The sequence below is a fragment of the Nothobranchius furzeri genome, chromosome 3, assembly GCF_043380555.1.
Source record: "Nothobranchius furzeri strain GRZ-AD chromosome 3, NfurGRZ-RIMD1, whole genome shotgun sequence".
NCBI lineage: Eukaryota > Metazoa > Chordata > Actinopteri > Cyprinodontiformes > Nothobranchiidae > Nothobranchius > Nothobranchius furzeri.
In genome coordinates, this window is record NC_091743.1 from 65,561,212 (window position 1) to 65,574,706 (window position 13,495).

The 13,495-nt window shown below is 41.9% G+C and overlaps 1 protein-coding gene across 1 annotated transcript in view; it reads left to right on the plus strand.

The window, feature by feature from the left end:
- uba7 (ubiquitin-like modifier activating enzyme 7) overlaps positions 1–13,495 on the plus strand; it is a 46,246-nt gene that overhangs the window by 19,343 nt on the left and 13,408 nt on the right. Inside the window, exons 20-21 of the mRNA XM_054730540.2 lie at positions 279–371; positions 2,180–2,371. Of these exons, the coding sequence (XP_054586515.2) occupies positions 279–371; positions 2,180–2,371 (285 nt within the window). The remainder of the gene's footprint in view (positions 1–278; positions 372–2,179; positions 2,372–13,495) is intronic.

Sequence of the window (13,495 nt, forward strand, 5' to 3'; positions counted from 1 at the left end):
TTGAAGCGATCCCAAAGTGACAGTCAGTCTCCAAGCTTTTGTGGAATTGTGTGAGCACAGGCCTGACATCAGCGACCATGTCCATCACATCATAACTCTCATTTCCACTCCTTTCTGACACGGAGAACACAGTGACACGGCAACAAAGCAGGCGAAGATGATAAACAGCATAGCATCATCACCTGGCATGGAGGTGGATTTGATCATGCTTTCAGTATTAGGTTGAGCTTTAAACTGTTTTCTGACACTGACTAATGATGCATCTACTATCTCAACAGGATGATGACACAAACTTTCATGTGGACTACATTGTTGCTGCGTCCAACCTGAGAGCAGAGAACTATGATATTCCTCCAGCTGATCGCCACCAGGTCTGTTTACCTCATCTAAAAGTGTTTTTTGTATTTTTTTGGAAAACTGAACCAAAAAAAAAAAAGATGTCTTCCCTGGGGGGTGGGGGGTGTCATGTCTTTAGTTGGCTCTTTACACACCTGCCCCAAAGCCACAGAAAAAGCCTCCTCACCTTTTGTTCCTGGAGCAGAACTAATCACGGCACTTTACCTGTTGCCTAGGAGGTGACACCTGAGCTGCACCTTGTACCAGCCGCCGCTGCAGACAGATGGAGGCCCCATGTGGGACAAAAGGAGACAAAAGAGTTACCCCTGAGTTTAATCATGCAAACAATTCCATTGCGCCTCAATCAGACTAGTTTTTGTGATGGAAAAAGGCATCATGAAGGGAGCCGAGTATTGTAAATCTCAGCAATATTTTCACACAATATTATTTTTTTAATTAACAAAAGTTTCACTTTATTTTGTCAAATATGCCTTTTTAGTGGAAAGCTGTGATGTGATTGAGCCTCAGCTAGTCATTAATCATCTCAATTTTTTTTTTTTTTTTTGTAAAAGCTGAATTCTGAAGTAATACCCCCTCGACCTCGGACGGCTTTCCAAAGCCCTACCAGGATGCACTACAAATTGCATGATGGGATTTTAGCCCATGCATGAGGTCATTGTGGCCTCCTGAAAAATATGTTGCCACAGCGCTCCATCTGGAACCGTGAGAAGCTGCCTTTTCGATAATAAACCAACGCAACTTTGTTAGGATAAATCAGAATGTGGACTTCACATATTCTAGTTACCTTAATGTCTCGCTGTGATTTGCCATAAAGATTAAAAGGAGCATTTTATGCAAAACTCCGCTTACAGCCTGATCAGGGGAGGAGTGGGCGTGACCAGCTCTAGTTTATTTTCACTGAGGTTCTGACTGGGACATAACAGTGTGAATCTGCCATCCCTGGGTCTACTGTGTAATTTATACAGTAGGATACAGGGTTTGATCTATTCTAAGTGCCTTTATTTCCAAGTTGAAGTAATAGGTCACAAAAATAACTTATATATCATACCAAATGTGCCATCAGTAAGCTTTCATCACACATAGTGCCTCCCATTGCTCTGGAATGTGTAAAAGAGCAAGAAACAGGACCTTTAAAGTGACACAGCCCTCAAACGGCTCATTCTGGAAGGTATTGAAACTGTCAGGGGAAAAAAACTGTTTAGATCCCTTTATGTCAGAGAGATTTTGTGCAAAGAAGTCCATAAACATATTTTGTATAGATCATAGAACTTTCACAACTTAAAGGTGCAATAAGTAGGAATTTTTATGTGAAATAATGTAACAGATTTCCTTCTCAGCTGGCTGGGTGGAGGCCAGTTATTTTTTTTTTCTTTTAGAAAGGCTAAAGAGGGACATAGTCATTGTTTACAATCTGCTCCGCCTCCATGCTTCCTGCTTCCAGAGAAATCATATGTGAGCTTGTAAAGCTGCCAAGTCTGCACTGGCATTTTCAATTCGACATCGGCTGGAAAAAAGCAGCAGCATTTACAATGGAAGCCAGTAAAAAGAGCAACCTAGAAATTATTTCTTGTACCCCTAAGACGAAACGGCATCATTTGTTTTACTCTAATATTGGTCAAAGAAGGCTAGGGGCTAATGTTGAGCTAACAATGCTAACAGTGAATTTGAAGCAGTCGGCTCTAAAAATATCTCAAGCTAATTTTTCATTTACCAACAACTTGATGTAATTTTTTTAAAACTAATCGCAGTACCCAATTTTGACCACAGGCTGTCATTCTTACATAATGCACCTTTAAGAAAACTTTTTAATCTTCTTTTCCAGAGTAAGCGTATCGCTGGGAGGATTATCCCTGCCATCGCCACCACCACAGCAGCCGTGGCTGGGCTGATGTGCCTGGAGCTGTTTAAACTGGTCCAGAGTCACAAGAAGATCAGCTCATACCGCACGGCTTACCTGAACCTGGCTGTACAGTACTTTGTCCTGTCCCAGCCGAGCCGCCCTCAACGCTTTGAAGTGAGTAGCGGCTCCACACAGCCAACAGCCGGTCTCGGTTAGTGGCTGTAGGGAACTCAAGGACAAGATTTATGAAGTCTTCAGTCACATAATGCTGACTAAAGACCTTCATAGGGTCAAACAGACCTTTACTTCATATACACTCATCATTTATTTGGGATAGATGTTTTTAAACTGAAGCTCTTCCTCTTTAGATGGAAAACATTAGGTGATGAATGAGTGCTTTGAGGGTCTACTGCCATACTTCAGGCTTCTACAGATAAGTCTTTATTTGGCTCAGCACATGTTTTAGGATGGTTTAGAGCAAACGCTCAAACAGGCCGAAACTTGCTTATGTTTCGACTCAGGAAGTGAATTCAAGGTGACTGTAAATCAGCCAGAAAAGAAAGTGGTTTAGTCTTTAGAAAACTTTATTTCAGGGTCAGATTTATGCTTAAGATTGATTGTGATAATGCCATAATGAGTTTCAGAAGTCACAGAGGGGTAATTAGATATTCCATCCAAACTTGCAGGCGTTCTCTCTCACACCAGCAAACCTCTGACACACAAGGGTCACCGGGTGTCGCCAAGTGGGGTAACTGTGTCCTGTGTAACTCGAGGGGGCGTTGGCAGGGGGTTTGAGACAGTGTAGATCTGGTTTCAGCTTCAGTTACAAGAAAAAGTCAGCATCTGCAGAAAAGGCTGCACTGATGACAGAGGCAGCTGCCCTTCAGAGACTCCAGTTATTCAAAGGTGACAGTTTGTTTTACCGCTCCTGTCTGTCAAAGTGTCTGCGCTGTTCTTTTGTGTGTGGATCTTTGGATCTGATGATGTTATTTAAGCCTGAAGGTGAATGCTACATTTATTTAAATCATTAGTTTTTAAATTTTGTTTTTCAAATTAAATCATCAAACTGCACTGGCGTAATATCAAAATTAGATGATTTGCACCATTTTTCACAAAATTTCAGCACCAGCCAATTAGGTTTTAGCTCAATAAAATGCATCTATTAGTAATTATTAAAAATGAATCCCATCAGCTGAAACACCAAAGACTGGTTTAAATGTTCATGATATAATTATGCTTTTATTCTGAAAAGCTAACATCTGCACATCTTGAAGTTTTGAATATATTTCTATTTTCATCTCTATGGTTGAAACATGGATGCATTTACAGAAATTGTGTTAGTTTAGTGTTTGTGGCACTGATTACAAAAACTTCCCATTAATGACCTGAGATTGGACTCTTAAGAGCATTCAGACCCCCTCAGGTATGCTCATCTCCCCTCAGGTATGCTCATCTCAGACTGCAGTAATAAACCTTTACTTTTTTCATTCATTACGCAATACAATATAGTCACTGAGAGAACTTGCACCTCAGAGCTGAAATTTAATTTTTGCATCATTTAACTGCAATTCCTGTTGTACATCATTGGTAAACTCCACGCCAAATGACAAATATTTAGTATAGGCTGTGTTCAGCATCTGTTTTTTACTGAGAGAAAACGAAAATCATGCTAGGTAACTAACTTCACACATCTCCTATCTTGCACACCTAAACTGTAAACACTATCTGTGCAAAAAACCACTTTAATGTACGTTAGGCCAGTTGTGCCAACAAACACAAATATCAGAGCAGCGGAACCTCAGGTCTGTCATGTTTTGACATTTTGAGTGAGAGAAGTAGCTGAAGAGTTGAATGCATATGTGCATGGTGTAACGGAATCAAAGTGATGTAACTAACCAAAGTTGTATTTTAATACAGTGTTAGTAGTTCACTTTTTATAAACAGAAGAATAGGCTGTTTTTATCATCAGGGAGTTTAATTAAACACTCTGTATTGACTTTGAGACAATAAAAGAGAGAGAGATGGGATCGTTTGAGAATCTCTAATTTCTGAATTATAAATTCTAAACAATCTACCAGGACTACTCTGTGATGGATGAGAATGGATTTGGATGTTGTGTTGGTGCGTGTGTGTGAGTGCGTGTGTCTGGTTCAGATTCTCTAGGATGACGTAATCGAATCTGGTCGTCTTTGTTATGACTAGGTATCACGAGGCTTATAAAGTGATGACATGAGCCGCTATTTTGCCGTGTACGTACCCAGTGGGGTCTCCCAAGTAGATCAGGAATTGCCAGGTCTGGAAACCTCGGATGTACGGTGGAGCTGTCGGTGCAGCGATCACAACGTTTCAAAGCCCGTCTGGAGGGTTGACCCCGGTACCGTTCAGCGGCGTCAGCAGGTGCTCTTATTTTGAAAGGACGTCGTCTGGTTGTTAAACGACGAAAATCTCCCGTTTCACAGTTCTTAGTTTAAAGAAAACGCATCCGGCCAGGCTGCGCTTGTCTTTAGGATGATGGTGAACAGAACTGAAGTCAAGATGGAACTGACTTAAAATGGCGTTGCCTTGTTTTATATCTCTGACTTGTTGATAAGTTTCAGTAAAGTAGATTGGACACTTGAAGTCAACACCAGATTCTCCTGCGGCAGCCGAAAGCTCTGATTGGTTGGAACAATGTGTCATGCGTTTCTATGGAGATGAGGATCAGTATGTCTGCACCGTAGTCCTGGTTTCATTAAACATAATTCATGACATATTTATTTCACAGATCATTCACTTGATTATTGTTGATCAACATCTGTTTTGCTTAATAATTTTAATCACAAATAAAGTACTTTGATTAGGTAAAGCTTCTTCTTCTCCTTCGGACTCTTCTCCTGGAATGTAAACAGTCTGAGGAACAACCCGACCTTGGTTTTTCTACACGGTGTTATTGTGCCCAGGGGCCAGCTGTATGGAGTTGAAAACCATGAACTTCATAACCTTACATATCCCCCCTTTTCAAGGTCAATGTGGTCCTTCAAGAGACCACTTGGTCGTTGAACAAACCCAAGTTATGAAGAATCTCGACAACAGAACCGGATGCGATCCCAAGGGAACAGCCGTCTGTGGTGAGGCACGAACCCCACGCCGGAGAACAGTCTCGCACACTCCTCAGGAAGAACACAAGTCAGTAGGTTATTAATTATTCCCCATGGAAGTCATAAACGAAGCAACAGCAACGTCATATCCTCACGGGCAATAAAGCAAAGCAGGAGCAAATCTTGAACGTATCCACGAACAGGGTAGTATTCCAATTAAAAATCGATTGTTGTATCCGCAGGCAGGGCAATATTCCAAATAAAAATTGAATTATGTAAGAGTACTTATCGTAATCCACAAAAAGGGAAGAGCGGGTGACAGTAAACCCAACGAATGAGGTGTCCCAGCAGCCACGCCGGAACCACAGTCGTCCAAGGCCAACGAGCCGGAGCACCCTCAGGAGTAGTCGATGCAGATGACGAGTCACGGATCCACCCCCAGGACGCAGGATCCTCACAAGCTCAACAGAGGAGAGAGAGCACAGTGTAGGCACTTCAATGTAGACACGACAAAAGTGCATTTCATGTCATCAAAGAAATAAAAATAATAAAAACCTAACTCTATGAGTGCCTTTTGTACTATGTGTTAGTTTTAAGTGTAATTACCCATTAAGTGAAGAAATGGATGCAGCCCTGACTGTGTAAGATGCAAAAAGGGATGATGCGAGAAGCAGAAAAATGAAAGAAACCCTAACCGGTATCAGTGAATCCTCACTGTAAATACTCGTGTCAGGACAGGGGCAAAATTGGTTACAGCCCAGTAGGATAAATCAAAGAATTGATAATCACAAACATAATTTTCACTGTTAAAATCAACTGGTCAAAGGTACTATAAAAAAAACGGAAATGTAAATCAGCACTAAAATGTAAATCAGTGGTTAGTAATCATGTTCATGTTAATGTACCTCTAAGGAATGGTGATTAGTAAAGATTAAAAAAAACAAAATTTTGGACAACAGTACTATGTGGCCTAACCCACTCACTGTTACCTGGCCTTTTACCTGACTCCAGGAGCCCACAGCACGTCCATCTCAACACACCTTAAATCTGCACGTGACGTATAACAGGAAAGACAACCATGTACACTCACAAACAAACAAATTTGTGTAATCAGAGATAGAAATCTGTGGAACCAACGGGATGTATTTATCACCCCCCTTTTGAAGTTGGTGGATTGTTGTTGTTGGTATCGGCCAAATCTGTGGGACCCTTGTGCAGTTTGATATGGTCCCTGTGTACCCCTTTGTAGACGGGCGCCATGTTTTTGTTGGCGATCATGATCTGATACACGACCGGAGAGATCTTATCTGTAACCAGGTATGGACCAGACCATCTGGGCAAAAGTTTCTTAGCCAGCTTCCCCGAGGTCGCATTATTGTTACCCGATTCGGGAGCGAAAATGTAGTACCAGGCCTGGTCACCTACATCGAGTTCGGAATGTGAGGCTTTCTTATCGTAATAAGTTTTTCTGCCTTCAGCTGACTTTCCCAGAGATGCCTGTGCGAATGAGAATGCTGCAAGCAGGTGAGTTCGCAGGTTCTGGTCGTAGAAGTGGTCTATGACCTTCTCAATCTGTAACAGAAGTTCCGGGGGTCTACCCGGTGGCTTCGAGAGTGGTGGTGAGGTCGAAATCGCGTCCCCCCGCGAAAGACATGCCACCGAAGGGCGTCCGCCTGTGTCAGGCCACGGTTTGTACGGCTTTGGCTCCCGCACACGTGCAAACAGTCGTCCGGACGCACCGCTGATTCTAGCGTCAAGGCGTTGAAGACAGTCCAACCCTAAGAGCATGGGCATCGGCATCTCCTCGGCGATGTACACGAGGTGTTTAAAGGACATGCCTCCTATCGAGATGTTGACCTCAGTCGTCGCAGCCGCGGGCGAGGGAGCGCCATAGAACTCGTCAAAATCCTTTGGGCCCGAAATGAGTGTGGGGGTGAGATGTCCTCCCCCCTTTGTTCGCACATGCTGCTGTAAAGAGCTCCGCTGATGAGCGAGATGTCCGCTCCTGTGTCTAATAATGCGACACAGCGATGTCTCTGATTAACAGTGACCTCCACTGCGGGCCTATTAGATCCCTTTCTCACGACCAGAGGTGCAAGCAAAATTTTCTCAGTGACGGCGGTGGTAGTAGTGGTACTGCGGTCGGCATCTGCGGGTTCATCGCCTAACATCGCCACGGATGGAACGACCGGTGAGGTGTCGTCGCTTTCCTTAGAGGTGTTGTTGTTTTCCTGTGAATCAGAACCTGTGAAAACATCAACCTGCAGCATTTCAGTCTCATTTTGTGGCTTCTCAGGCAAACCCGGACCTGCAGCCCGTGTCGCCTGAGAATCACGCATGAATTGTTTGACGTCCTCGCCGTCTTTCTGAAGAGCGCAAATCATGTTCATCATGTTAGTCATCATGGGAAGGAAAGTGTTTTGAATCGCCGCCTGAAGTTGGGCTTGAAATTGCATCGCTACCTCTGAGTCCATTTTCCAAAATAGTAAATAGTCTTTTCCTGTTTTATTTACTAATTTACCCTTCTAAATAGATGTTTACTTAGAAAAAAAAAACCTTACCTGTAGATTTTTTAAAGAATTAGTTACAGGGAAGCTTGGCTGGTGAATTAATATTTTGGGCAAAATTGTTCAATAATGCCAAAAAATATCATTGTCATTTGACCTGCCCAAGATGGCGGGTCGAGCTACGTGTCGGGCACCTAAGATGGCGGACCGCCGCGCATGCGTCGTCTGACACCCGGCCTGGATCCCCGTAGCAATCACACACCTGGCTGGCTCGCCATATGTAACGGAATCAAAGTGATGTAACTAACCAAAGTTGTATTTTAATACAGTGTTAGTAGTTCACTTTTTATAAACAGAAGAATAGGCTGTTTTTATCATCAGGGAGTTTAATTAAACACTCTGTATTGACTTTGAGACAATAAAAGAGAGAGAGATGGGATCGTTTGAGAATCTCTAATTTCTGAATTATAAATTCTAAACAATCTACCAGGACTACTCTGTGATGGATGAGAATGGATTCGGATGTTGTGTTGGTGCGTGTGTGTGAGTGCGTGTGTCTGGTTCAGATTCTCTAGGATGACGTAATCGAATCTGGTCGTCTTTGTTATGACTAGGTATCACGAGGCTTATAAAGTGATGACATGAGCCGCTATTTTGCCGTGTACGTACCCAGTGGGGTCTCCCAAGTAGATCAGGAATTGCCAGGTCTGGAAACCTCGGATGTACGGTGGAGCTGTCGGTGCAGCGATCACAACGTTTCAAAGCCCGTCTGGAGGGTTGACCCCGGTACCGTTCAGCGGCGTCAGCAGGTGCTCTTATTTTGAAAGGACGTCGTCTGGTTGTTAAACGACGAAAATCTCCCGTTTCACAGTTCTTAGTTTAAAGAAAACGCATCCGGCCAGGCTGCGCTTGTCTTTAGGATGATGGTGAACAGAACTGAAGTCAAGATGGAACTGACTTAAAATGGCGTTGCCTTGTTTTATATCTCTGACTTGTTGATAAGTTTCAGTAAAGTAGATTGGACACTTGAAGTCAACACCAGATTCTCCTGCGGCAGCCGAAAGCTCTGATTGGTTGGAACAATGTGTCATGCGTTTCTATGGAGATGAGGATCAGTATGTCTGCACCGTAGTCCTGGTTTCATTAAACATAATTCATGACATATTTATTTCACAGATCATTCACTTGATTATTGTTGATCAACATCTGTTTTGCTTAATAATTTTAATCACAAATAAAGTACTTTGATTAGGTAAAGCTTCTTCTTCTCCTTCGGACTCTTCTCCTGGAATGTAAACAGTCTGAGGAACAACCCGACCTTGGTTTTTCTACACGGTGTTATTGTGCCCAGGGGCCAGCTGTATGGAGTTGAAAACCATGAACTTCATAACCTTACAATGGTAAAATATGTAATTAAAAGAGTAAAAACTAACACAGATCATTTCCAATATTACATTTTAATGCTAACATAGGCCGATAATGATTGCACATCTCTACTATTAGCATAAATATCATGCAAATAACAGCATAATCATTTGTAGCAGAAACTCGCAAGCTTCTGGTCTAAAAGGCCTTCCTGTTTGCTTTTATTCAGATGATACATTTTTCTAGATCTCAGTTGAATAAATACAAGCTGATATAATGGACCAGCATTTAGGACTATTTTAATCCCTGGCTGATGTGTTAAAATCTGAGAAATGTAATGCTTTTCTAACTCTCCTTAACATCCCTGAGTCTAACATGGTCTAGATATGATGAAGCCAAACAGAAAAACATAACTTTAGATCATTTTAACTCGTTTGTTCCGGCAGGATTACACCTGCAAAACTGACACGTCTAAACTGAAATGATTTTATTTTACACCAAGGAGAAAAGGAGCATTGCTATTATTTATACTCTTTTATCTCTCTGATCTGAGTTTAAGCGGCTTTTATTTGTCTGCCTTTGAAGCAGCTGCAGACGTGCAGCTGTTAAATATCACAGATCAGACATGCAGGATCAGGAGCTCAGATTACTTCTGCAGCGACTCTCCACTCATGAAATCAGACTCAGTTCATTAGCATCAAATAACGACTCTCACATCTCTGGTTCTACTGGTCGCCCACCCAAAATTTACTGTGCCACACCACAGCTGCGCCAGATGTGCGCCAGCCACCATCAACCTATGTTACCATCTGTTATGACTTCTTTGAAAGTGTAAAGTTGGTGAGAATGCTGCGGGAGTCATTCTCCCATCATTTTAAACATTTTCCAGAGCTTGTTGTTTTAAAGCAGCTGTTTCCCAAAATAGGAAGTTTCACTGGCTGCTCTCTCGGGAGGTGGTGGTGGTGGTGGTGGTGTGTGTGTGTGTGTGTGTGTGTGTGTGTGAGTGCATGCATGCATGCATGTGCATGTGTGTTTGTGAGGGGGGAATCTATACAAACTGAAAACCTCATTACCACTTTCACATCTGCACTCTTTTATATCCCACCATTTCTCCATGTTATGCTTCTTGGTGTTGAGACTTTTTTCAGATGTCTGTCACTCTGAAGCGTTTCCTCTTCAAAAGTCGTCACTAAAAGGAAAACACTTACCTCTCTGTGCATATTTGAAAGGAAAAAGGCAGACGGATCCCTCATGTTGATGCATGAGAAGATCTTTGATGACTTCTATTTGGTTTTGGTTAAATGGAAACCAGTTTTTCTGCACAAGGCAGGAGGTATTTGAGAAAAGAAAGGTGATAAACCGGATGTACATCTGAAAACAAAGTCATAAAAGAAATACTTTCATTTCTCGGGAGATTGTGGGGAACTAAAACACAGCTAGAATGATCCTGACCACAACCAAAATAGAAAAATCCTCCTGAAAATTCAATTCAGTTCAATTCAAAGATACTTTATTAATCCCAGAGGGAAATTAAACAACAGTTTGCTAAATTTGAAAGGAGAAAAATGCTAAGTAGAATTAAGCAATATGGTTTACTACTGCAGAAAACCTCATCTGCTCTTAAAGAATCACACATTAGTGTTTGATGTGGAAGTACAGAAGGGTTGAAATTGATTTGTTGCTGATTCGACACGAGTCACGAGGGAGTAGTCAGTCTGATGAATTGCTTGTGTTACATGTCTCTCATCAAAGGCATTGCACCTCCATGCATCATTTTGTACAAACGCACAGCGATGCCACAGGTCTCCACATCTGTTTGATTGATGTCGATTACAAAAGATGAAAAAAATCATGTGGGAGAAGAGTTGTGACTGATGTGTGAACAAGACTTAATAGATAGTTGAAGAGCCGAGAAGATTTATAGATGCTGTTCTCCTTCAAATGCAATTGAGATGCAATTTGAAAAAAATGCAGGAACACCTTCTGAGGGAAGACAAAGACGAGTTTCAGCTGGATATTAAATTAGTCAAGCCTTCATCCCTGCAGCAGCTTGCCTGTACTAGCATATGCTGCCTTTACTTGTCTCCTATGAAACCTCCTGCTTATGCTCCATGGAAGACTCATTCTTCTCTTACCTGTGCACCCAACTCCTTCACCGCGGTCACACTTTTATGTCTATTCTCTTTTTTCTCTTGCCTTGGAGAAAAGTCAAGGCACTCTACCAGATAAATAGGATGCTTTGGTATATATGCTTTACGCAACATGTTTAACTTATGTACATAAATAAATACACACAACATGTTGCTTTGTGATTTGAGTCCTTGCATAATCGAAGCTCGGACATCTGTCACAAACGTGAAGTAAATGGTTTGAAGAGCGAAGAACAATGGAGGAGGCTTACCTCACATGTGGTTAGAACCTTTGTCTGAGTCCTCTGGCCGTGCCTGTGAAGAAACGGGGGTGAACATGATCCAGGACCCTCCGGGTTCCCAGAGGACCTCAGAGATCATTGTGCAGTTAGTAACTCAAGACCCAGACATGAATAGTGCTTGTGGGATAGGGACTAATCTCTGATCAACATTTATGGTTTGTGCCTTCTGCTGTTTTCAGGTCTTTATTTGTTGGTTTTGTCTGGGTTGTAAAGCCACATGTTGTTCTGTAGTTTTACACCTGCTGTGTATTTTCTCCCCATAGATCAGTGCTACGTCTACAGAGAGGGTGTTTATTTATGTGCCATCAGATGGGATATTGTACAAGGGTACAATGTTTTGTCGTTTATGTAGTGGTGTGTGTTGTACAGCTCACAAACTCAGCATGCAGGGTCTACGTTTAGGCACAGTGCTCCAGGCTTTTTGTCTGATCACTCCTTGAAATCGTTTTCAATTTTATCTCCTTATCTCACGCATATTTAATCCTGAGTCATGGTGCACATAGGAGGACTTTTAGACAGCTGATGTTCAGTGAACTGAATCAGAGTTCAAACCTGTGTCGCCTTTCTGATGGGTTCTACAGCAACGATCGTTTGCCCCAAATGTCTTGTTTTGCAATAAATCACAGAATCAGTTCCATCATCGCACAGCTTAAAAGACTGATCGAGGGCAGTTAGAGTCCATCTGAATATATTATTGCAATGCAGAAGAATGCATGGCACTTGGAATATACCATTCTTAGTTTTACAGTTGTCCTTTGTGATTAAGAAACGGGCTAATCGACAGATGACCATGCATGAAGCTATCATCCATTGTGCAAAAGTGAAGCCAAAATATTTTGTTTAGGAGTGCTTCATACTGATCCCTACTAAATAATTAGAAAATTGATATTACAATATGCTGCTGCAATGTAAAAACTACATGAGTCAATAAAAATCAGTAGATAGGAAAATTTCACTAAGTTGTATTTCACAGTTTTTAGTCAGGAAAACCTCCCATTTGTTTAAACATCTTTGGTACGTTCTTGCTGTGTTGCTTTTCTAACTGCATTGTTGGTTCTTTTTTAAAACACAGAAAAGGTTTATTTTTACCTTGCTGACAGTTAACTTCCCCAGAGCTGACGCTGATGGTGGCGTCACCTCCTACTCCATTTATCCTCTGCTGCCCGCGGATAAACGGAGAAGTTTAAAGACTTGTTTACAAATGAGACAGAAAATGAGAAACAATTACATCCTCTGACAAAAAGACTTTGAGGCTTTATTGTTTAAGCATTTACAAGCTGGCGCTTACAGCATGAAGGGGTTGCCTCGTGAAGGCGCAGGATTTCAAATAAAGTTTGCTGCAACCAGCCACAAGGGGGCGTTTTGTTTTCAGCTTAAACTTTAACGTTACGTTACGTTACTGTGATTAGTTTATACCACAAGATGGATATTTTCAATAGTCAACCGTCACTAAGATGTCCTCTTAAATTTGCCACCGTTATTGAATTGTAAAGAGTTATTGGTCCATAAAAACCTGAATATCAATCAGTGGGTTAACATCCAGTAAGAAAAAAAACAAACAAATTATCGTCTTAGTCTGACTAAAGTCAGACTTTTTAAATGCATGTATATGCCAGTTCACTTTGTCTGAAGTCAAACTGAACTAGCATACTCCTAATTGAGTTAAAGCACCCAGACGATGCGGTGAGAAACCCAGATTTCTCTGCATGTGAACACCATCCCAACTTAAGCTAAGCTCCGACTGACCTGGGCCTTCCCCTTTCCAAGGGTGACCAGTCATCGCCACAAGACCCTGCAGCAATCTGACATGTAGCATTGTCGTTTATTTCTTCAGCCATTGTGCATATCCTGCTTTTACTCCATAAGCTTTACTCCCACCAACATTTGTTTACTACTTGTGTATAGGTCAGCCGGAGAG